The 25,146-nt window shown below is 58.1% G+C and overlaps 1 protein-coding gene across 1 annotated transcript; it reads left to right on the top strand.

The window, feature by feature from the left end:
• The first annotated feature begins 1,328 nt into the window (after nt 1-1,328).
• On the top strand, nt 1,329-24,574 carry LOC130043747 (CAP-Gly domain-containing linker protein 1-like). The gene is given in 14 exon segments (XM_056136163.1): nt 1,329-1,413; nt 2,147-2,688; nt 6,170-6,294; nt 8,422-8,644; nt 12,127-12,304; nt 12,307-12,323; nt 12,678-12,781; nt 13,786-13,843; nt 14,245-14,842; nt 14,845-14,945; nt 16,793-16,903; nt 17,184-17,390; nt 21,427-21,543; nt 23,932-24,574. Coding segments are annotated over 14 exon segments (2,646 nt in total). The 3' UTR covers nt 24,112-24,574.
• Nucleotides 24,575-25,146: the final 572 nt, after the last annotated feature.

The following is a 25,146-nucleotide window of genomic DNA, read 5'->3' as shown; positions in this document are numbered from 1 at the left end:
GCGTTCGGTCCGAAAGTCCACACCTCAGGAGGGGAGAAGCCCGTGACATGACCGACCTCGTAGGCAAGAGCAGTCCCTGGGCTCGGGCACACATGAGCGCCCTCCCTTGGTTCAAGGGGGCTAATCTCGGGTTTTCCCCAGGCTGCCCCTGGTGGGAGTTTCTAGCTACCTAGAGTCCGTTGCTAGGGTGGTTGCCAAGGGGGTAGAGTTGAGTGGTCCAAGGTCCTCTTAGAAATTCCTTTCCTGGCCTTTGTTCCTATTCCCTCGGGGGGTCCAGCCTGCTCTGGGCCTCCTAATGTGGGTTAATTTTGACCAGACCTTGGGTCCCGTGCCCTCAGGTGGTCTTTTGGTGGCCATGAAGCTATTGTTGACTTCCTCGGAGTTCCATTGCCATGGCGATGCTTCCCCCATCCACATGTCTGCCTCAGTTCTGTGGGTTAAGAAATGCAGTTAATACTGGCTTGTGGTTATCAAACTTGGGCACCGTCACAAGGAACGAAGGAAACGCCAAAACCTCCTTCGCTCCCCTTTGGCGCAATTTTTTTTCTTTTTGGGTCGCACCTGGTGATGCACAGGATTTACTCCTGGGTCTGCACTCAGGAATCAGTCCTGGCAGTGCTCAGGGGACCATATGGGATGCTGGGAATCGAACCTGGGTCGGCCACGTGCAAGGCAAACGCCCTACCCACTGTGCTATCGCTCTCCAGCCCCCCTTTGGCGCAGTCTTGCTGGGCCCTTTTCCCTGGCACTTCTCAGCCCATAGAAAAAAGTGTGCCTGTTGCTTGCCTTAGCTTCTGTGTGTAACCCCGGGCCTCTCACACACATACATACGCACACATGCACACACAAGACCAGCCATCACTGCTGAGTCGCCTCCCGGCTAGTCAGTGTCTGGACGGGAAGGTGGTCAGTGGCACTCACAGTGCACAGGGACGATTTCTGGCTCCTGAATGTGTTTGGGGGTGGGTGTGATGCCAGGGAGGGCGTGAGGGTCAGCTGCCCGCAGGGCAAGTACCTGTCCCCTCTGCCCTCTGGCCCTGAATCTGCTGTTGTTTGTTTGTCTGTTTGGGATTGAGTTTTTGTGCAGGAATGACACTTGGTGGGCTCAGGGGGCTGTGCGGGAGGCTGGGGGTCGCACTCGGGGTGGCGAGTCTCAGACTGGCAGCTCTCTGGGCTCCGGAAGCTGCTGTGGTCGCTCCCGTGAGACAGACTCTCTCCTCTGCTCTTCAGAGATTTATCCCTGAGAACGAGTGCGCCTCAGAAGGCCCCACAGTGGGCTCGACAGTCAGGGCCCGGTAGTGGCCGCGGCAGCGTCTGACCACCTGACCATGAGTCTGCTGAGGCCCAGCGGGCTGAAGGCCCCCACCAAGATCCTCAAGCATGGGAGCTGGGCCCTGAAGGCGCCCTCGGCCGGTAAGTGCGCTCAGCCCGGGCCAGGGGAGACTCATTTCCACCCGGGAACCCCCTCCCGAGTCCTCGCCCGGGAAGGGCTCCCTGAGCTGTAGGCACGTTCATGGCTCTGGGGACAGCTCTCACACACGAGTCTCACGTTCTGTGACTTTCGTGTCACGGCAACTGGTGACAGCTGAGGCGACCAACACGCTCCCTCCTAACTGCTAGCCCCCTCGCCCGGGCTTGGGGACAGGCTGAGGGAGGTGGACTCACCTGGACTAAAGGGCCTCATTGCCGGCCGTAGCCACAGTACAGTGGGGAGGGCAACCGGCACCCCATGGGACTCTCCAGCCTCAACCTCACATGAGTGACCCTGAGCGCAGAGCCAGAAATAGGCCCTGCGGACTGGCTGGAGTGCTCCCCCCCTAAAAGAAAAAGAAGATGGGCCAGTGGACACAGCAGAAATAAGACACTGTGTTGGAGCTTTCTCCTGGCTTGGTCCGTAGCATCACGGGGTGTGTCCAAAGATTTCCCCTCAGCTGCCCAAATATGACTGTGGCCTGGGATGCTGCAGTAGGTAGGCACGTCCCCTTCACGGTGGGCCCGGCCAGGCTTCACCACAAGCAGCCCCCGGCATTGGCTGGGAGTAGTCCCAAGCACTGCTGGGTGTGGCCACCCCCAACCACACTTTAACTGGACCTGGACAGGCCCTTCCTGACCCTTCTGACCCTTCTGACCCTTTCTGCTGTTCCAGCGGCTGCTCCCGTTGAGAAGTCCGTGCCTGGGGAGAAAACCCCCAGCGCCCCCTCCTCGGAGACGCAGGAGGAGTTTGTGGACGACTTCCAGGTCGGGGAACGAGTCTGGGTGAAGGGGAACAAGCCTGGATTCATCCAGTTCCTCGGGGAGACCCAGTTTGCCCCTGGTCAGTGGGCCGGGATCGTCTTGGACGAGCCCATCGGCAAGAACGACGGCTCGGTGGCGGGTGTGCGCTACTTCCAGTGCGAGCCGCTGAAGGGCATCTTCATCCGGCCGTCCAAGCTGAGCAGGAGCTGGCAGGCCGACGATGAGACCAACGGCCTGCAGCCAGCGCCTGCTGCCCAGGCCACACCGCCCCTGTCGGCCGCCCCGGCCCCTGCGGCCGCCCCGAAGGCACCCCAGCCCTCCGCGAAGGAGGCACCGGCCACCCCTCACATCAGCAACCTGACCAGGACGGCCAGCGAGTCCATCTCCAACCTCTCGGAGGCTGGCTCCCTCAAGAACGGGGAGCAGGAGCTGAAGCTCGGGGACCGGGTGCTGGTGAGTGCCGAGGGCAGCGGTCGCGGGTGGGTGTCCATTCGCCTGTCTGGTCCATCAGCTTTCCCAGACTCGCGGTTTGGGTGGAAGCACGAGCAGCCAGGACACCTGGTCCTGCAGTTTCCAGCGTGATGGATGCGTGCGGGGATGCTGCCAGTTTTACCAGTTTAGCCAAAACAGGGTGGAGGGGTCATGCCGTGGGGAGGCCGTGTGCTTTGGATGCCTCTGACCCGGGGTTTAAGTCTTGGTCCCATGTACAGTCCCCCAAGCACATCCCGGAGTGATCCCTGAGCACCAAGCCAGAAGTAAGCCCTGAGCACTCTGACTGTGACTCAAAAAACAAACCAACGAACAAAGTTGGAAATCGGTTCCATTGCTCTGGTTTGTGATGTTTGTGTTTGGGGCGTCACAGGGCTCACCCCGAGCCGCTCCAGGCCATTCCGTGCGCAAGCCCTGAGCCGTCTCTCCAGACGTGTGTGGTTTGGTGTTTGGGCCACACCTGGCCATGCTCAGGGCTTCCTCCTGGTGCTGAACTCAGGGATCTGGTAGGGCTCAGGGGACCATCTGGGGTGTCGGGGATGGACCCTGGGTAGGCCACGGGTAGGGACCCGTCTCCGGAACATTCTCAGGAGTATGTTTTGCTGTCTTGGTTGCTCGATCTTCAGACTCAGCACCTGCTCTTGGGTTTCTCTGAGCAGCTCCTGGAAGGCCTTCGGTGGGGGCGAGGGGGCACCCTTTGTGAGATGAGTTTCTGGTGGGGGTCACCAGGTCCCTGCACATGGCATCCTCAGTCCACCCCAAGCCCATTCCTCTGCACAGCTCCCCTAAGCAGAGGCGCTTGGCTGTAGACAACTGTTCTCCCCAGCAGAAGCACTCAATAACGCTTTCAGAACCCGTGGGAAGCGGCCGGGAAAAGTCACCTCGGGGACGTCTGAGGCGGGCGGCTCTGACCAGACAGACTGGGGGCTGGCCCGGAGCCAGTGGCTTCCCGGGGACCACAGGGATGGCCATCGCCAGGCCGGTGTCAGAGCTGTGGAGGCCGGAGAGGAGAGCTGTGCAGGCGCAGGGTGGCCCTCGGAGGGTCCTGGAGGGTCACGGTCAGGGTTCAGGGATGGCCAAAGAGTAACACGGGGAGGGAATTGGAGCTGGAGGAGACTCACGGTTTAAAGACTGTTTGGGGGGCTGGAGCAGTAGTACAGCAGAGAGGGCGTTTGCCTTGCACTCAGCAAACTGGGTTCCCCGGTATCCCATAGGGTCCCCTAAGCATCGCAGGAATGATTCCTGAATGCAGAGCCACGACTCACCCCTCAGCATCGCCAGGTGTGACCCAAAGACCCAAAGAAGAAAAAAGACTTTTTTTTTTAACTTGCATTCACAACCGTCCACACCCGGACATAGGGACACCAGTGTCGTTGGAACAAGGGAGCGGGGACACTGCCACTGGCTCTGCGGTGAATAACTCTGATCAGTTATTCATTTATTGGTGGTGGTGCTCAGGGCTGAGTCCTGGCCCTGTGCTCAGGGACCACATCCGGGCAGGTGTGTGCAAGGCCAACGCCCTGCCCGCTGTGCTGTTCCATCGCTCCATACCTCAGCTCGAGCACGCCTTTCAAAATGAAGTTTTTGAGGGTTTTTTTGGGGGACCACAACCAGCATAATGGCTGTTTTCTGAAAGAAGAAGGGGGAAAAAAGAAAACCCAAACACTTTCTTTGGTCTTTTTCCTAATTCAAGGAAGGTTTGCTTGGCGCTCCACGGCCTAACGCAGCCGTGGTCAGGAGGCCGTGGCGAGTGGGGGCTGGCCTCGGGGCACCGAGGCGAAGCTCCCGTGCAGGGCTGGCGCCCTCCCGGCTCTCCAAAGGGCCTCCTGCCCTTTGCCCCATTCTTCCCTGCGCACAGGAAGTCCAGGTTCTGCGCCAGCTGGCCCCGATGTTTACGTGACTGACCTCGGAGGAGCCCTTCGGAGGCTCTGAGACGGCTGTTCCAGCCTTAGGCCTGTGGAAGGCGGTCCCCTGCCCCTGGCACTCCCTGTCACTGGCAGTGGACAGACTGCCCCCATGCTTGTGCTACTTTGGTTCTCTCTGGAGACTCAGGGACCCTCAGTGGGCTCACTGGAAATGCCCAGCTCTGACCTCAAGTCCCGTCTGTGCTCGCAAGTAGGCAGGGGTCGCAGAGTGGGACAGTCAGTCTTATGGTGTCTCAGAGCGGGAGGTCACTCTGTCCGTCCTGTGGCGTCTCAGAGCCCAACCGTGAAGAGCTTCTCCGGGCTGATGTGCGGTGGTTCTCCTGACCTTGGGAGATCACTTCCCTTCTCTCCAGCTGAGCTCTGACAGAATGTTCTGGAGACAGGCTTGCGGCAGTTTTGGGCAGATGATATTTCCAGGATATGAAGTCAGGGTCTTGAGAGACGTGACTGGCTTCTAGCTGTGCTGTTCCAGGAGGCTGTTTCCGGGTCAGGGACGGCATGTTCTGTGCCAAATTCTTCGCCGATGAACTTTGCAGCCTCTTCTCAGCCCAGGGCCGCCACCCCAGCCACCTGTCTCTTGTTCTTTTATTCCTTGTCACACTCACAGTGCCCAGGGCCCACGCCTGGCCACGGAGGCTGTGCCAGGGCCTTTGCACATGGCACTTCAGGACTTGCAGAGACAGTCCTGGGTGACGCTGCTACCCCTCGTGCTGCGAGTGACCCCCGAGCACGTGAACCCAGTCCTGCCCCAGACCCGAAAAAAGAAAACCGCGCTCTCAGGCATTATTAGTTGAGGTCTCTCTCTCTCTCTCTCTCTCTCTCTCTCTCTCTCTCTCTCTCTCTCTCCCCCCCCCCCTTTCTGTTTTGACTTTTTGGTTTTGGGGCCACTCCTGGCAGTGCTTATGGGTCACTCAGGCTTTGCACTCAGGAATCAGTCTTGGCGGGCTAGGGGGACCATCTTGGGTGCTGAAGATTGAACCCAGGGTGGCCACACACAAAGCCAGTGCCCTTCCCCCGGTGCTCTGGCCCTTTCTGTCAGCATTCCCGTCAGTGTCCAGCGCTGTGATTCTGTTTTGCTCTGCGTCCCGGGGGCCAAGCATCAAGCCAAGGCATAGTGAAGGAGAACTGGAAAATCGAACTCCGCTAAGATATGAGAACAGTCATTTTCCTCTAGCTGGTTTCTGGCTTAATTGTTCTCCAGCGGTGGGGTTGCCACGGCTCTGCTCCCACACCCACGGGGCAGCGACCCCCTCGCCACACCAGGTGGCTGGCCTGGGTCAGAGATTCCCAGGGGTGTGGTCAGCCAGGCCACCGGTGTAAGCGAGTGGGTGTGAACGCCGCTGCCTTGCATGGACACTGAGCAGCAGCGTCTGCTCACCCTGTAGGGGTTGCAGGGGGAAATGGCACCTTGACCTTTGGGGTTTCTTCCGGAAATCCCTACTCTGAAGCCAGAATGTTCCTTCGCGGGGGTGGGGGCGCTTTGCGCAGTCCAGAGTGCCTGACCCGCGTCCCTCTGGCAGGTGGGAGGCGTGGAGGCCGGTGTGGTGCGCTTCCTCGGGGAGACGTACTTCGCCAAGGGGGATTGGTGCGGCGTGGAGCTGGACAAGCCGCTGGGCAAGAACGATGGCGCCGTGGCCGGAACGAGGTGGGTCCTCCTGCCCCCCCCCCCAGACAGCCTGGGGCAATGCACGGTGCCCGGGAGGCGCTGAGGAGACTGCAGGCCACTTCACTTGGTTCTTAGGCGGGGCCACTTCCGGTGGCACTCGGGGACCCTGCAGGGATGTGGGGACAGCCTGGGGCTCCCACATGCAGCTGTGCTTGCCCGCAGGAACCCCCGGGCCTGCTGTCGCCCTTCAGATGCCGGGGAGGCTGCTTGGAATCGCCCTTGGTTTGCGCGGTGGGGGTGGGAGGCGTGCGAGGGAGTGTGTGTGTGAATGTATGAATGTGTGTGCTTCGGAGTGTGGATATGTATGTATGAGGGTGTGTGTATGTGAGCGTGTGAGTGTGGGGCTGTGAATGTTGGTGAGGGCATGAGCATGTGAGTGTTGGTGGGGGTGTGAGCATGTTTGTGAGGGAATGAGAGCGTGTCATTGTTGGTTTGAGAGCGTGCAAGTGTTGGTTGGGTGTGCGTGTGTGTGACTGGGGCTGTGGGAGTGTGGGAGTGTTTGTTGGGGTTTGAGTGTAAGTGTGTTTTTTTTTGGGGTGTGAGTGTGAGTGTGAGTGTGGGACGTTGGGAGTGTGGGAGTGTTGGTTGGGGTGTGAGTGTGTGGGAGCGTGGGAATATCGGTTGGGGTGTGAGTGTGTATGTTAGTTGGGGTGTGAGTGTGTGAGTGTGGGGCTGTGGGAGTGTTGGTTGGTGTGTGAGTGTGTAGGAGTGTGGGAATATCGGTTGGGGTGTGAGTGTGTGTGTTAGTTGGGATGTGAGTGTGTGAGTGTGGGGCTGTGGGAGTGTTGGTTGGGGTGTGAGTGTGTAGGAGTGCGGGAATATCGGTTGGGGTGTGAGTGTGTGTGTTAGTTGGGGTGTGAGTGTGTGAGTGTGGGGCTGTGGGAGGGTATGAGTGCTTGTTGGGGAGTGAGTGTGTGTGAGTTTGGGGCTGTGGAAATGTGGGTGTGTTTGTTGTGCTCTGAGTGTGTGTATGTTGGGGTGGGAGTGTGAGAGTGTGGGAGTGTTGGTTGGGGTGTGAGTGTGTGTGTTTCTTGGGGTGAGTGTGGAAGTGTTTATTGGGGTGAGAGTGTTTGGGAGTGTTGGTTGGGGTGTAAGTGTGTGTTAGTTGGGGTTTGAGTATGTGTGAGTGTGGGGCTGTGGGAGGGTATGAGTGTTTGTTGGGGAGTGAGTGTGTGTGAGTGTGGGGCTCTGGAAATGTGGGAGTGTTTGTTGGGGTGTGAGTGTGTGTATTTGTTGGGGTGGAAGTGTGAGAGTGTGGGAGTATTGTTTGCGATGTCAGTGTGTGTGTTTCTTGGGGTGAGTCTGGGAGTGTTTGTTGGGGTGTGAGTGTGTGTTGGTTGGGGTGTGAGTGTGTGGGAGTGTTGGTTGTGTGTGAATGGGTGTTTCTAGGGGAGTGAGTGTGTGCGAGTGTGGGGCGGCTGTGAGCATGTGGGAGTGTTTGTTGGGGTGTGAGTGTGTGTGTGTGTTGGGGTTTGAGTTTGTGGGAGTGTGGGAGTGTTGGTTTGGGTGTGAATGTGAGTGTTTGTTTTGGTGGAAGTGTGAGAGTGTGGGAGTGTTGGTTGCGATGTGAGTGTGTGTGTTTCTTCGGGTGAGTCTGGGAGTGTTTGTTGGGGAGTGAGTGTATGTGAGTGTGGGGCTGTGGAAATGTGGGAGTGTTGGTTGGGGTGTGAGTGTGTTTGTTGGGGTGAGTGGGAGTGTGAGAGTGTGGGAGTGTTTGTTGGGGTGTGAGTGTGTGTGAGTGTGGGGCTGTGGAAATGTGGGAGTCTTGGTTGGGGTGTGAGTGTGAGTGTGTGTTGGTTGGCGTGAGTGTGTGGGAGTGTTGGTTGGGGTGTGTGAGTGTGTGTGTTTGTTGGGGAGTGAGTGTATGTGAGTGTGGGGCTGTGGAAATGTGGGAGTCTTGGTTGGGGTGTGAGTGTGTTTGTTGGGGTGAGTGGGAGTGTGAGAGTGTGGGAGAGTTGGTTGGGGTGTGACTGTGTGGGAGTGTGGGGCTGTGGGAGCGTGTTAGTTTGTGGGGGTGTGAGACTGTGGGACTCAGTGGACTCCGCGGTCGGCGCCTGTCTCTCTTGCCAAAGGTGTCTTTTGTCCCCCCCTCCTCGTTGTCCGCAGGTACTTCCAGTGTCAGCCCAAGTACGGCTTGTTTGCTCCCATTCACAAAGTCACCAAGATCGGCTTCCCCTCCACGACGCCGGCCAAGGCCAAGGCGGCCCCCGCGAGGCGTGTGATGGCCACCACCCCCGCCAGCCTGAAGCGCCGCCCGTCGGCCTCCTCGCTCAGCTCCGTGAGCTCCGTGGCCTCATCCGTGAGCAGCAGGCCCAGCCACACGGAACTAGTAAGCAGCCCCCTCCCCCGCCCTGTGCGATACTCAGGCCCCCACAGACTCCCAGGCCCCAGGGGCGAGAGGCGGAACAGGACCGGGTGGGCTGGGCAGCTCCGGGGGGCAGGCGAGTGGCTTCCCAGCCACCACCGGTGACAGGAGCAGGGATGGGCCTTTCCTCCGGTGCTCAGGGCTCGTCCGGCCCCAGGCTGCCGTAGCGATGAAGTGGGGAAGCTGAAGGGGGCGTCGGAGGGTCAGAGCGGGACCCAGGGACTCTGGGGAACGCTTGGCACTTGGCGTTGCTTGTTTGCTCTCTCCGTCCCTCCCTGCTCCCTCCTGTCCCTCTGCACCCCTGTCGACACAGAGGGGCCTCGACTTCTGTCCATTGCGGGGCCGCAAGTCAAAGCTGGGGCCTCGTGGCTTCTCCCCTCACGTCTCTCTGAGTCCTAAACACTAAAGTGTGTCCGACTGTGCAAGGGTGTCCTGAGATATTGTCCACAGGGAAACGGGCCCACGATGGAGACGTGTCCCGGGGGGCTGGCTTTGCTGGGGGCTGCGCTTCCTGCCGCCCCCTCTGCTCCCTGCATTGACCCTCGATGCGGAAGAGGAGGGAGTGAGTGTGTGTGCAACGGAAGATACAAAACAGGTGACACGGAAACGGGAGCCAGGAGGCCGCGCGCCGTGGGCACAGGCCTGGGGCCAGTCCTGTCTTGCTCGACCACCACCAGGTTTCCCTGCCCTGCCTCCATCCTCACTTCCGACTCCTCCTTCCCCTCGCCTCGCCATTTAGGAGGGGAGCAGACTCAGAAGCCCCTCTCCTTCCCTCGCGAGCCAGCCCATTTGTGGAATTTGGTTTTGTTTCTCTGCTTGACTGTGGGCCACACCCTGCAGTGCTTGAAGGGGCCGTTTGCAGTGCTGGGGTTGAGCCGGGCCTCCCACCTCCGAGCAAGAGCCCCACGCCTGAGCCGTATCTCCAGCCTCCCCCTGCTGTCTTGTTTTGTTCTGTTCTGGGGTCACACCTGGCAGAGCCCAGGGCTTTCTCCCGCCTCTGTGCTCGGGATTATTCCTGGCGGGCCTCCGGGATTGAGCCTGGGCAGCGCTGGGGCTTCGCTCTCCAGCTCTTTGGCCCCTGCCTTGCATATCTTTACGCAGGGTGGAGCTCACTCCTACACTGCACATCACCGTTAGCACATATGACAGGAATATAGAATGAGTCTGTGTGGCTTCATGGAAGTATACCTCCACAACGTAATTCCATACGTGCACACACAAGCGTTCACACACACACAGGCACTCATACATGTACACGTAGTGCATACCGTATATACACAGGCTGATGGGTATATACACACAGGCACGTACTGCATAGACACAACGCGCGCACGCACACAGCTGTGTGTAGACATGCCCACAGGAACGTACGTGCACGCATACATACATGCACACAGGTCCGTGCGTGCCCTGGGGGAGCCTCCCGGTTCGCGTGTTGGCTGAGTTGCTCTTCTGAGGTACCAGGCTCCCACAGAGGGTCCGGCCTTGCTGGCATGGAGCCTGGGGCCTCACACACCATGCGCAGGGCAGAGGCTTTGGCATCAACATCCTGAGTTCAGCTCGTGGCCCCGACCTTGCCCAGCCCCTCAGCACCGCCTCCCCCCATACCAGGGGTGCTGCTTTCTCCCTGCTCCGGCGCCTGAACCTCGCAGTCTGGTCTCCACGGTTGGCTGAAAGAAGCCGTTCGCTCCCGTGCTCGTTTCCTCAGGGAGCTGTCTCGGGCCCAGGAAGCGCGTGCGTCCAGCCGGCCCCACCCGCTCAGGCCAGGAGGCTCGGGGAACACCGCCGCCCACCTTTCCTAGTTTATTTTTGCTCTTTGGTTTTGGGGCTCACCTGGCAGTGCTCAGGGACTCCAGGCGTGGTGCTTGGGGGCTGCTCCCGGTGGAGGGGGTTTGAGCCCAGGTCTTGGTGGAGACCCCCAAGGCTGTCAAGCTCTTCCCAGCCACCCCTTGAAATCAGAGTTGACTGCAGTTCCCGGCAGCACTGCACATGGCTGGGCCGGAGAGCTCGTGTGCTCCTAGAAATTTTATTTATTTATTATTTGGTTTTGGGGCCACACTCAGGGGTGCTCAGGGCTTATTCCTGGCTCTCTGCTCTTGGGGTCACTCCTGACAGTGCTGGATCTTGAACCTCTGAAAGCACCTTCCACCCCCCAAAAAAGAAATCTCTTTGGCCCTGGGGAGAGCATTTAATCTGACCAATATACTTTAAGTGTATTGGGGAGTCACGGCCAGATCCTTACGCAGAGGCAAGGATGACCCGCTCCCCGGACAGAACCAGGTAGCTCGAGAGTTCGCAGCAGGCAAAGCAGCAGTGGACAGCCTGGGCCCTGCTGGGCCCGTCAGTCAGCAGGCAATTGGCAGCAGCTCAGATGATGCAGGGAAGCGGCAAGAGCAGGGCGATGGGTCAGGCGTGGCCGGGCAGAAGGAGCGGACGTCCTCGGCCACCCCCGCCCCAGCGCCCGCCACCGTGTGCCTGAAGAATGAAGACCAGGTCCCGCTGTGTCCCCGCCTGCAGGGGCCATTGTGCCGCAAGGAAACTGGTCTGCAGAGCGACCATGAGTGACCACGAGCCCAGGACAGAACGGACAGGACCCCCAGTCCCCGCGGCCCTCCAGCCCACTCCCCTCCCCTCCTCACTGTCTTTGCCTCTTCTCTCCTTCCCTTTGTGCTTGGTCTTCCCCTGAGCTGCCCTTGCTGTCCTGCTCGCTGGGCGTGAACCCTCACACATGCTCACCCACCACTTGTTCCTTTTTTTCCTGGATTTTGGCCCACACCCCAGCAATGCTCAGGACTTCCTCCGGGCTCTGCACTCAGGACTCACTCCTGGTGGGCTCGGGACCCTATGGGGTGGGTACCTGGGATCCAGTTCGGGCAGCGGCGTGCAAGGCCAGCGCCTTCCCCGCAACTTTACCATTCTAGCCTCTCATCCCCCCTTTCGAAGGCAGATGGCACAGGGGTCTTTTATGGGGTCACACCCAGTGACCCTCAGGGGCACGGGGCCATTCCCAGAGACAAGAGTCTCTGGTTACTGCTATTCAGGCCTGGGGCGGGTGCTGGGGAGAGCGAGGTGAGCTGAAAGGAAGAGGAAGAGAGAAGGGCCAGGCTGCCCTGGGAGACCCTGACGGACCTGCAAGGCTGAAGATGCTGGAGCCGGCCTCAAGCTCATGCCAAGGGCTCAGCCTTAAGGAAGCTCAGGCCAGAGCGGGCTGTGGAGGGGGCTGCCTCCGGCTCTGCAGAAGAGTCTCTGGATTCCCACGAGGCCCGAGGTCAGTGGAGCCCAGGTCCCGTCCAAGGACCTTCGGGAAGGTTTCAAGACGCTTCTGCTGAGAGTCGCTGGCCCATATGCACGGATGCAGCGCTGCTCCATCTGCTTTGCTGAGGATAGCCGTGTGCATGCCCGCGTCCGCCACCCCCACCCCCTTCACGTCTCTTTTTCCTTTGCAGTTGCCAGAAACCTCCTCTCGCTATGCCTGCAAGATCTCCAGCACAACCGCCCTCCAGGAGGCGCTGAAGGAGAAGCAGCAGCACATTGAGCAGCTGCTGGCCGAGCGAGACCTGGAGCGGGTGGAGGTGGCCAAGGCCACGAGCCATGTGGGGGAGATAGAGCAGGAGCTGGCCCTGGCTGGGACGGGCACGACCAGGTGACGTCTGTGCAGACGGCAGTGCCGGGGCCAAGAGACGCTTGCGGCAAATGCTGGGCGCGACCTTGGTGCAGGCGGTGCAGGGAGAGGCCGTGGGTCCCCGTCTGCCGTCGTTGCGGTGGCATCCGGCGCGTGGTTTGATCGCATGCACCTTCTGCTCACCCCGTGGGGGTTCAGGGAGCGCCGAGTTATCCCCGCTGGTGCTTTCGTGGTGTGGTTCCCCCCCGGCCTTCCAGAAACGCTGCAGCTTAGGTGGGAGACGTGTTCAGCATGCCGCGGTGGCAGGTGGCGGTGCCAGCCCACAGAGGGCTGTCGGGGGCGGGCGAGGACACTCACGCGCAGTTGCCTCCACAGCACGTCCTGGAGCTGGAGGCCAAGATGGACGAGCTGCGGGCCATGCTGGAAGCGACCGACTGGGAGAAGGTGGAGCTGCTGAACCAGCTGGAGGAGGAGAAGAGGTGAGGCTGTGCCAGGAGCTGGGGGGCTGCCTCGGGTGGGGTGCTCCTGGCCTTCCAGGGCTGTGAGAACCACAAACTAGCGGGTGCCCAGTCCTGAGAGTGGCCTCATTGGGGGGGATGGGGGGAGCTCACTGGAGCCCAGCCACCCCCGGCCCTCCCTGCTGTGTCCACGTGGCCTGGTGTTCAGGAGACCTGTGCTGGGTGGCCGGGAACTGTCATATCCCAGTGGGGCCCTGTGGGAGTCCCTGGGGTTAATCCTGGGCGGGAGGAAACCCGCAGCACCCATGGGGCACGGCAGCAGACAGGCAGGGCTCAGGCCAGGCTGCAGACAGACGGACACGGGGTGCCGGCCAAGACGGTCTTCTCAGATGGGCTCCCGGCAGTGTGGTGCCCAGGGGCACTGCCAGTGCCCGGCTCAGCCCCTCAGCTCCACATGCCGAACTCGCCACGTCCCCTGGGAGCCCCTCCTGCCCCCCCCGCCCTGGCCCCGAGTCATTTGCTGCTTCTCCCCCAGGGGCTCAGTTGTTGTCCCGATGCGGGGACAGGCGCTGGCTGGGAGGGACTGGCACGCGCACCTGGTCAGTCTCTAACCACCTCTGTTAGCTGCGAGGCAGAAAAGGCTGATATGACAGTGCGCCTGGCGTTGGCTCGACAGAGCTTCCTCCTGTAGCCTGCGGGTACCACCCAGTGCTCACAGCCGAGGGGACTCGCTGACTTTGTTTTTTTTCTTTTTGGGTCAATCCAGCGATGCTCCCTGCCTCAGCACTCAGGAATTACTCCTGGCATTGCCCAGGGGACCATAATGGGATGCTGGGAATTGAACCCGGGACGGCCACGTGCCAAGACAAATGCCCTGCCCGCTGTACTCTCGCTCTGGCCCTCGCTGACTCTCTCAGCCCTCCTGTGTGTGGAGGCGGGGGCTGGGTCAGGCGTGCATCTACAGGATGGTGGCCCTCAAGGGGGGCAGCAGTGACGCCCCTCACAACTCTCCCTCTCCCCCACAGGAAAGTGGAGGACCTCCAGTTCCGAGTCGAAGAGGAGTCCATCACCAAGGGCGACCTGGAGGTAAAGCCCGGGCAGGTCCCAGAGGCTTGCAGGGTGCAGGCAAGGATGCGGGGTGGCCTGGCCGACCCCGCCGGGACCACTTCTGCTGGAGACTCCGAATCAGACAGGGATACCAGGGGTCATGCACCTGGCAGGGCCCGGCGGAGGCACCTCTGCTCCTTGGGGCCGGAGGCTGCTGTTGATGAGCGTTTTCCTCTCGTTCTGACAGTTGGGTCTACGCCTTTGCCTCAGCTTTGATTTTCAGTCGAGCAGCACAAATCAAATCCTTTAGAACCCCAGTTTATTGGAAGGTATTCCTTAAAACAAGAAAAAGCAAACAGTCAGTTTGCAAAAGAATAATTTCTATTTCTGCTTCTTTTCCTTCCTGTTTTAAGTTCATGGAAATTTTGTTTTCCCACCAGAAGGAGGTGAAGGCCCTGCAGGCGGCCTCCGAGAAGCTCGCCAAGGAGAACGAGGGGCTGAGAACTAAGCTGGACCATGCCAACGAGGAGAACACAGATGTGATCGCCCCGTGGAAGTCCAAGCTGGAGACGGCCATCGCCCCGCACCAACAGGCCATGGGCGAGCCGAAGGCGTCCGTGAGCCGGGGCGTGGGCGCCGAGGCGGCCGAGCTGGCCGAGCTCAAGATGCAGATGGAGAGGCTGCAGTTCGAGTACCAGCAGGAGGTAGAGAACTCGAAGGCCCAGCAGGTGGCTGAGCGTGCAGCGCACGCCTTTGAGCTGCAGACGCTCAGGTCGCGGCTGGTCAGGACAGCCCAGGAGCAGAAGAACAGCCTGGAGGCCGCGCGGGCCAAGCTCGACCAGACCGAGGACCAGCACCTGGTGGAGATGGAGGACGCCCTGAACAAGCTGCAGGAGGCGGAGACGAAGGTAACGCACCTGGAGGGGTTGCGGGCCATGTGTAGGCAGCAAGCCCAGGCCCTGGCCGACGCCACGGCGCAGCTGGAGGCCACCCAGCAGAAGCTCTTGCAGCTCGATGGGCTCCGAAAGGCCAGTTCCGAGGTCAATTGGGAATGGAGAAGCTCAGGCAGCAGCTCCAGGTGGCTGAGCAGCAGATTCAGGAGTTAGAGAATGCAAAGCGGGCCGAGAGTGGCAGGTTGGTACCCGGGTGCCCTCGCCCACTTCCACGCTCGCTCCCTGCATGCTGTGTGTCTGTCTGCTCGCCGCCGTGTTCCGGCTTGGTGCTGACAGGTCTCCCGGTCACGTCCCGTGCGGTTCCCTCTGATGGGACTGAGAACGTGTCGGCACGATTCTGGGACTGTCATTGGTCCCCAGCACCCAGATGCCGTGCAAGCCTTGGCCCCGGCTAATCGGGCCCGTCTGGGGTCTTTCTGAAACTGAGAACTCTTCACAAGGCCAGTGAGAAAACAAGATAGGAGCCCCCAAAGCAAACCTCTGCCCCCCCCTTAGGCCCCCTGCGTACTCGCCGAGTCCGCCCAGACCCTTGGGCTCAAGTCTGGCCGCAGGGTTCTTTCCCTGACCTTGCTGACCACCTGCTCGTGTGACTGGCTTTGCCAACCTCTCCCCGAGGCGCCTCAGTTTCCAGCTGGTGCTCAATGCCTCTGAGCCTCTGAGCTCCCTCAGGGCTGGTGACGTGGCCCATCTTGGTATTTCTCATTGCCGGCCCCTCCCTGCCTGCAGCACAAGCCCCTGCCCAGCCCTGCAGAGATTTCATCCCTTTCAGCCTCTAAGGGGTGCTTGGGCCAAGTCCGCCTTCCAGCATGGCCTCCTGCTGGCCACGGACATGGACTCTCATGGTAGCCCTGACCCTGGGGAAGGACAAGACAGTGAGATCTGGGCCAAGCCGAGGAAGCTGCAGTTCTCACCCAGGAGCCCCTTGGAAAAATGCCCTTTAACTCCTATAGGATTGTGGTGGCAGGACGCACCCTCCCAGCCGCCCCCCACCGACCCCCATGGCGCTGTGCGCTTTGTTGAAGAAACTTCTCTGTTGGCCAAGATGGAAGGGCTGTGGGATTTGTAGACAGGACTGACAGACATAACAGAAGGACCCAGAGACCCCCGGGAGTTCCTCTCAGGACTCAGGACTCCTTAGCTGACATTCCAGAAACAAACAGAATCAATTCCTAGGACACAGCAGGGCATAGTTGAACCACTTGTTCGCATCAAGATGTAACAAACGTCACGTTCTGCTGTCTAGTGGATTAGAGGTTCTTCAATTTAAATTTCATATTGAAACCCCTCAAACTTTTAAAGTCACAGACAAGAAACTACAAGAAAGTAAATCTTGGGGGCCAGAGTGATAGTACAGTGGGAAGGGCATTTGCCTTGCACACGGCCTACGTGAGTTCGATCTCCAGCATCCCATAGGGTCACTGTCATTGTCACTGTCCTCCCTTTGTTCATCAATTAGCTCAAGCGGGCCAAAAAAAAAAAAAATAACATTTTCTTCCCTCCCTTCCCTCCCTTTCCCTTTCTTCCCTGTTTCCTCCCTCCCTCCTTCGTATCCTTAGCCTCCCTCCTCCCTTGCTTACGTCCTTCTTCCTCGCCAAGCCATGCTCTCGGCTCTGGGGTCCTCCCGCCCAGCAGTAGTGGGTCTTTCAGCTTGTGGACCGATCTCAGGCTCGCCCAGTGGTGCTGCAGTTCCAACTCGGGCCTGGTGTGTACTCCAGCCCTTTGTGCCGTCTCCCCGCCCCTGGAAAGTCAGTCTTTCTCATAGGCTTTCTTATTTTCTGGTCACTCCAAATGTAGGTCTAGAAAACGCCTCTGTTTGAGCCGTTTTCAGTAACCACTAGACAGTCATCACCAGAACTGACGGCGCCAAGGCCTTGGCTTTGAGAACTTCAGGCAATCGCACTCACCTCACGCCTCTGTTTTTCGGGGTTGTGTTGGGTCATGGGCTTCTCATACGTGCTTTCTGTTTTGTTTTCCCCTTCCTGTTCCTGTTCGTCCCCTTGGTCCATTCACTCCATCCTTGTCTCTCTGGTAGGCCGAGAGCCTGGCCGAGGAGCTGCAGGGGAAGGAGCTAGCGCTTCGTAGTCTTCAGGAGAACTTGAACGAAGTCAGTCGAGTGAAGGAGGCTTTGGAGAAAGAGCTTCGGAGTTTGGTGAGTACCAGGGGAGTCGGACGCTGATCTTTACATTGCTGAGGGCAAAGCGAAGCCTCCTCAGGCGAGCTCGGCCCTATCGCCTCTGAGGCTCACATTGTGTGTGTGTGTGTGTGCTGGTGAGCAGAGTCGCCGTGTGTGTGCGGGTATGTTTGTGTGTTTGTGTGTTTGTGTGCACTGTATGCGTTGTGTGTGTGTGTGCGCGTGTGTGTGCTGGGGGCAGGCAGGGGGCCCACAGCTGATGGTGGCCCCCGGCTCCCCGCAGGGGGAGAAGGTGGACGTGAGCCGCAGCCAGTCCCAGGCTCTGCAGGCCGAGCACGCCAAGTCCACCACGGAGAGCCAGGCGCAGCACGAGGAGGCGCTGCAGGCCCTGCAGAAGCTGCTGCTGCAGGCGGAGGAGAAGCTGCAGGCGGTGCAGGCGGAGAACGGGAGCCTGCTGCGGGAGGTGGCCGAGCTGAAGACGCAAGCCGACAAGGCCAAGGTGTGTGGGCGCAGGGCCGCCGTCTCGGGGTCGGGCTCTGTTGGGGGCCTCGGCCTGCAGCCTCAGACACTTCCTCCGTCCGTCGGCGCCTGTGAGAGCCAGAAGGGGGTTGCTCCCGGGGCGCCCGGCAGAGCACATAGAAGCCCAGGGACCCCAGCTTGGGTTGTCTGTTTTGTTTTTAGCTTGCTCAGTAAGTTCAGGCCTTTGTGTTTTCACTTGACTGCTCAAAGGCATTTTTTCATGTATCAAAGAAATGTTAAGGTTCGAAGCTCAGTGGGGAGAAATAAAGCGGCTGGAACTAGTGCAGTGAGAGGGCACTTGCTGTGCACGTGACCCACCGGGGGATCCCCAGCATCCCCCGTGGTCCCCCAAGCACCCAGGAGGAAGCCGTGACCTCTGCCGGGTGTGAACCCCAAAACAAGAAGGAAAATAATGTACACACACATATATGTGTGTACATACATAACATGTACATATGTGTACATCTTTATATCCATATAATAAGTGTATTTTAATTCATATGTACATATTTTGATACATTTTCAGTTTTACACACTTGGTCCCATGTATAGTTTATACATATATGTGTATGCCTATACATATATGTGCTTGTATGTATATGTGTGTGTATACATATCTATAAGCCAGTGGAAAGAAAACGGAACCGAGCTTACATCAGAGGAAACCAGGGCTGCTGAGCGGCGGCCATGGCCCGCGTGTGTGTTGGTGCCCGGCCTCTTTCCACCACGCACCAGAGCCAGGGCTACGTCTCCTCTCTGGACCACCTGCACGGCCCAGTTCTGTGGCCAGCAGCCTCGTGTGCATGCTCAGGTCAGTCCCATTCCAGTAACCTGACCGTCAGCGGTCAGCTGCCCAGCGCACGCCAGTAGCCTGCTGCGGCTCATGGCTGCTGAGCTGGACAGAGAAGATAGCCCTTGCTGCAGAAAGTTCTGGAAAGTACATGGCGGTTAAACTATGGTGTGCATTGAGACTCAGAAACGAAGACGCACAACCCGTTGCTGACGGGCAGGGAGAGCAGGTGAGGGAGACTCTGGCCCGTGTGCGGCCACTCCTCCTGGAGCCCCTGGGCCCCTCCCAAATTTCTGCAAACACTGCCCTCCCATTGTTCATCGATTTGCTCGAGCGGGCCCACTAATGTCTCCATTTTGAGACTTGTTGTTACTGTGTTTGGCAAGCAAAACCTGTTGGCTTCAGTCTCCAAAGCTTGGTGGATTAGTCTGGATTTTCTATAAAGTGTAAAACTTTTGGGACTAAGTCCATTTCCTGCCTCTGTTTGTCCCTGTGAAAATCGTTTTGCAAGCAATGGTTGCTTTTCCCTTCCCCTCCTGCACAAAGTTCAACAACAAAATACTTTTTGTAGTTCTTTGAATTGTACTGGAAACTAGTTTTTTAATGCATCCCTTCTATGACAGAGTGATGGATTTTGTAATGGAATAATTGAAGTGGGGGGAAAAATCTTATGCCCCAATGTCAAGATCCAACTGTACTTAAAACTTCCGGGGAGCTGTCAGGAATAATTTCAGACGGCATTTCAAAAATAAAATGGCTGATAGTAGAATGGGTAGTGCTGCCTTGTACTTGGCCAACCCGGGTTGATCCCCAGCATCCCGTATGGTCCTCCGGCCCTGCCAGCAGTGATCCCTGAGCACAGAACCCTGAGCGAGACCCGAACACCACCAGGTGTGGGGCCCCCATCCACAAAATAGGCAGGTAGATATGTTGACCCTGTGAAGTTAACTGTGTTTGAGCCTCTCCATCCTGCGAGTGTGTGTGTGTGTGCGTGTGTGTGCGTTTGTGTGCGTGCACGTGTTTGTGTGCTTGTGTGTGCATGCACGTATGCACGCGTGTGCAGGTAAGACTACTCTGCCATTTTCATTTCTGGTGTTTAGGCCACATTAAGTGCTTGGCTTGCTTGTGCCTGCTTGATCTCATTCTTGTTTCCGTTCTTCCCCGCTTTTGTTTCTGTAGTCATTAACTTCCCTAATAACATCAGAGGAAATTGAGCTGATGTCGGAGGATCTCAGGGCCCTGAGGTCAGAGAATCAATTGCTGGCGAAGGAGAAGCTCTCTCTGAAGTCAGAGAGAGAGTCATTGCTATTGAAGTTGAAGGAAGCGGAGGCCAAAAACTCTTCGCTGCGGGAAGAGCAGAGGAAACTCTGGCTGTTGAACCAAGCCATACGCTGCGACAAGGAGAAGGTCATCGAGGCCAGGCGGGCCGCAGAGAAGCTCTGGCAGGAGGAGCAGCTCGGCCGAGAAGCCCTCGAGGCGGAGAAAGAGAAAGTGCTGGAAGAAGCCAGGGCGGTGCAGGAGGAGCTCCAGAGGGTGGGCGCGGAGAACGACGCCCTGCAGGTCGCCAAGGTGGGGCTGCAGGCCCTGGTGGAGGAGCTGCAGATGAGCAAGAGCAGCCTGGTGGCTGAGTGTAAGAAGGGCCTGGAGGAGAGGGGCCAGCTGGAGGAGCATGTCAAGAAGCTGGTTCTGGAGAACCTATCCCTGGCCAAGGACAAGGACAACATCATCCAGAAGCTGCAGTGCTCCTATCATGAGCTGGCTTGGGATCAGAAGTCGCTGGTGCAAGAGATCGAGGAGCTCACGGCCGAGAAAGAGTCGGCCCTCGAGAAGCAGTTGGAGCTCGACAGCCTGTGCGTGGCCCTGAAGCTGGAGCGTGACGGCCTGGCTCAGAGGAACAAGGAGCTGCAGCTCGAGAAGGACCTGCTGCGCCAGGAGCAGGAGAAGCTGGGCGCCAGCCTGGAGGCGGCGCTACAGGCCAAGGAGCTGCTGGGCACCGAGGCCAGCTGCCTGCGCACGCAGCTGGACGAGGCCACCAAGACCGTGCACAAGGCCGAGCTGGAGGTGCTGCAGCAGGAGCTCCAGGGGCTGGCGGCCAGCCAGGGCGCCCTCGAGGCGGCGCTGCAGGAGGCCAGGGACGCAGCCCGCAGCCTGGAGAAGACACACGCCAGCGTGCTGCAGGCCAAGGAGGCGCTTGACGCCGAGCGGCAGGAGGAGTGCCTGCGGGAGAAGGAGCAGCTGGCCGGCAGTTACTTCCTCCTCCAGAAGGAGGTCAGTCGGCTGGCCCAGACCAGCAGCCACGTCTCGGCCAACCTCCTGGAGGCCCAGAAGGAGAACCGCATACTGAGGAAGGACAAGATCAGGCTCACCTTCAAGATCAGAGAGCTCAAGACGCTGCACTCTTTTACGGTAAAGTGGAGCAGGCCCGACCCTCGTTGGCCCCGGGCACCCCCTTTTAGCGGTTAAGAGGATTGCTCTTCGTCGGCACAAGGAGAGGTGCACCCCCACGGAACCAGTGTGTCACGGGCTGTTTGCTGCGGGCGCAGGGACAGCTCGTCACCACGTGCCTGGTGACCTCTAGGACAAGGCATAAGCTGTGAATAAAACCGAGAAAGGACAGTATGTTCATTTCCGGGGGGAGTTCTCACGGAAGATTGCACTGTGGCTCTTCAAGACGTAAGGGAAGGCATGAGAGAGGCACTAAGTTGTAAAGCAAAGCAGTGTCTTCCGGGGGGACTTTGAGCGGTTGCCCTGAGTCTGCTCACTTGGGACTCGGGGGTGCCCTGTGCCACCAGCAGTGTGCCCGGTGCAGGGCAGCCTGGACTCGAGGGTGCCTGGTGCCGGGCAGGTGTTCTCTCTTCCCACCTCACTCAGGGTTTACCTTTCTCCCACTCCCACACCTGTGCTCACTGCTCACATCTCCTCTCCTTCCCCCCCGCCCCCACGCTTTCCACCCAGGCCTGCTTAGCTGTCCGCTCATGTCATTTTTATTCTGTGTGAGGAATGGAGGCTCTTGGGAGCCCTGGGCTGTTTCTGGGTGTCAGTCTTGCTGCTGAGCGGCTCAGACGTGAGTCCCCGCAGGATGAACCGGCGGCCAGCGGGGCCGGAGCCACTGTGGCAGGTGTGGGTGGTTTGTGGGGCATTTCGCGCTGTGTTGTGCCACTGTTGCCAACCCCTCCCTGCCCCCCCCCCCCCCCCCGGCGTGGCTCAACGAGGTTTCTCTCTCCAGGCTGTGCAGACAGCGGAAGATGCCAGGCATTTTATGCAGCAACTGTCCCAGGAGAAGACAGAGACCCTGGCCTCCCTGGAGGACACCAGGAACACCAATGCAAACTTGCAGAATGAGGTGGGTGATGGTGGTGACCAGGGCGTGTAGGCCCGGCCTCAGCCTTGAGAGAAACTATATCCTGGGCCAGAGCGATAGCACAGCGGGGAGGGCGTTTGACTTACACACGCCAGACCCAGGTTCAATCCCCGGCATCCCATCTGGTCCCCTGAGCACTGCCAGGAGTAATTGGTCCCTGGTTCTCGCATGGGACAGGAGGGGAAGTGTACCCCTGCATGACCCCTGTATGACCCCTGGGGAGGTGCTGCGTGGAGTGACCACACAGAATCTGGGGGACATGGGGCGGCCTGGCGAGATCACTGAACAGCTGACCACTCCCAGACTGCTCGGCGGAGCAAGGAGCCCGGCAGGGACTGGACGCCCCAGTTAGCTCGCCCAGAGCCTGGGCCGGGACAGGAAGAGAAGCCACATGTGTTGACATACGCAGCATTTCAAGGCTCTTTGATGACCGTGAGAAGGCGAGCCAGTGCCCTCTGACCACACAGCCCCACTTTCCCGGGCTCGAGTGACTGCTGACGGCCTGGGCTGCTCCTCCCTCGCCAGGAGTGATCCCTGAGCACAGAGCCAGGGCATAGTCCCCACCGCACCAAACAAACCAAACTGACGACCCACAAAGGTTATAGATGAGCATGTATACATACACAGACATGTACATATGTATATATGCGTGTATGCTTCAAAAGAGTCGGGGAATACCTACCATTTAAAATATCCGAGAGTGGGGCCGGAGCTACAGCACAGCAGGTAGGGTGTTTGCCTTGCACGTGGCCAAGCCAGGTTCCATCTCCGGCATCCCATATGGTCCCTGAGTGCAGAGCCAGGAGTCACTCCTGAGCAACGATGGGTTGTAACCCAAAAGCCCCCCCCCCCAAATGAATTGATTAATCACAATAAAAGAAGCCAAAAAGAAGGAAGCTGAGGAAGAAGGGGCGGTGCTCACCTGGCGCGCGTGAGAACCAGGGGCTGGGCACACGCTGCCGGAACCCCATCCCCACATGCTCCCAGCACAAGAGGTGATGCTTACGGAGTGAAAGGCCCCATGGACAAGGACACATCCCTTCAGTCAAGGGGTCACGTCCTTGCCAGAGCCGAGAAGCCAGACCCCTCCACAGCCCTTACTCCTGCTGCTCTCCCAGAACCTGGGCTTCGGGCTCCCATAAAATTGGCAAATCTTCACTTTGCCAGAGTCGAACACCACTTTGGAGGGCCTCCTTCCCATCAGGAAGGTCCGGTCGCAAACGGAAACGTCCACCAACATGTGGCTGTCCCGGCCACGTTGTGCATGCTCTGGGCGCAGAGCTGGGGAGTCTGGTCCTCTGGGCCGCCTTCCTGCTTCTTGCTCCTGTCGAGGGAGACAGCTGGGTGGGGTCTTCTGGGGTGTGCACACTTGGCTGCAGACCCCAGTGCCCGCACCTACCATCACCAGGCTTGCGTCTGGCCTGCGGCAGGAGTCAGCCTTGGGGCCTCCTTGATGTCTCTCCTTCCCAAACCCCCTTCCATCCCACCTGGCCTGCAACACTTTATAATTTGAATCCTCTCCAAGGAAGGGGACCATCTGGGTCCCAGTGCCCTGTGGAGTTCCCGCACACCCTCACTTCCTGCACTTCTGTACTTAACAGCCGTTGTCCTGGACGGCACATGTGGGCTGAAGTGAACTTTGCATGTGGGCTGTGGAGGTGGACCCTGCATGGGCTTGTTGGGAACTGAACATTTCCATGTTTTTTTGTGTTTGTTTTCTTCACCTGGAGGAAGAGAGATCTGTGTTTCTTGGCTCCAGTGTGGGAGGGCCTGGGCACTCTCAGAGACTCCTCATCAGAACTTGCCCCGAGGGAGAAAAAGAATCAGTCAGCTTTATGGTTTTCTTTCTTCTTTCTTTGGGGGCCACACCTGGCGATACTCCGGGCTTCCTCCTGGCTCTGCACTCAGGAATCACTCCTGGCTGCTCTCCAGTGGCCCCTATGGGATGCCAGGGATCAAACCTGGGTTGGCTGCGTGCGAGGCAAGCACCTTTCCCGCTGTGCTATCACTCAGACCCAAACCTGCCAGTTTTTAAGTGAAACATGAATGTTTGTGCCTATAGTCATGCTTACCTTTGTAAAGTGGGATTCCCCCCCCCCCCGCCCCGTGGATTTTAAAGAAGTGAGTCTGTCTTTGTAGGAGAGGGAAGGCCCTCTTGACTCCCTGCTCTGAGAGGAACCGAGGGGGCCCAGCATGTCCTCCTGGGGTCTTCCCTGGGGCACCCGGGAGCTTGCGCTCAGGAAGGGAAAGGGGAGCTCTGGCTGCCTCCAACCCTGGGGCGGGGACTGGAAGCGGGGCCCAGCCTCCTCTGTGGCGGGCTCCGATGGCTCCCGCAGATGGCTCACCGTCTCACGCTCTCCTTTAACACAGATCGATTTCCTGAATTCCGTGATCGTGGACCTCCAAAGAAAGAATCAGGACCTCAAGATGAAAGTGGAGATGATATCCGAGGTGGCTCTCGACGGGAACGGGGACGACTCAACAATTACGACGACAACTTCGGCCCGGCCACCCCATTCTCTGCACTGTGCAGCAATCACCAGCACTTGAAGGATGACATAACCAGCTATTTGTGAAACACCTAGAATAACCATTTTACTGTCTTTACAAGGTTTACATTTTTCACTGTGGTTTTAGATGAATGTATGATGAGAAATTCAACATTACTAATTTTGGATTTTCTTACCACAAAAAGATTGAATGAAGGACCTCAACCATCAGAAGTTTGTCATCCAGTTTCAATCTATTTTTCTTTATTTGAATGTTTTCTAGTTCTGTCAAAAGTGATAATGTACCATCCAGGCTACATGTATAATAAGAACTTCTATAATTATATGTATGATTTTGATGTATTTTCCTCTGGAGATTATCAGCTGTCTGACAAGTGAAAGATCTGGATCCATTGAAATTTTTAGTAATGACCATTATTGAAATTGTTTCACAAACTATGTAAAGCAGTATTAAAATTTGAGCAAGCAAGTGTTCTATATCTACTTTAATAAAATTATTTATTTTTTGCCAGTGATAACTGATTATTCTCAGGTTTCTTTAGAAAAGATTTTTGGCTAGCAGTGAAGAACTATAGAGTCAAATGAGTCAAACAGTTTCTACAATGGAATTCTGATACACCAATTTCTTTTTGTTTCTTTATGTTTGTGCCACCCCTGGTGATGTCTTAGGGCTTATTCATGGCTCTGCACTCAGGAATCACTCCTGACAGTGCTTGGGCAGACTATATGGAATTACAGGGATTGAAGCCAGATTGGCCAAAGCAAATGCCCTACCAGCTGCCCAATTGCTCTGGGCCTGTAAACCATTTTCTTAAAAGCGTTTATCTTGGGCTAAAGAGATAGTGCAGTGAGTAGGGTACTTGCATGTGGCTGATCTGGGTTCAATGGCAGGAATCCCATCCAGTCATCTGTGTCCTGGCAGGAGCAATCTCTAAGTGCAGAGGCAGGAGTAAACCCTAAGAAGCACTGGGTTGGGGGTATGGTGCCACCAGCAGGTCAGTCTGTACCTGTGAGGCGAGAGCATCAGCAGCCTGATGGCGCCTTCAGACTTCCAGGTACCCCCAAATTGCTGCCG

This window comes from Sorex fumeus, unplaced genomic scaffold (genome assembly GCF_029834395.1).
Source record: "Sorex fumeus unplaced genomic scaffold, SorFum_2.1 ptg000122l, whole genome shotgun sequence".
In the NCBI taxonomy this organism is placed as follows: Eukaryota; Metazoa; Chordata; class Mammalia; order Eulipotyphla; family Soricidae; genus Sorex; species Sorex fumeus.
The sequence above is the reverse complement of the archived record's forward strand: the minus strand, read 5'-3'. Positions and strand labels throughout refer to the sequence as shown.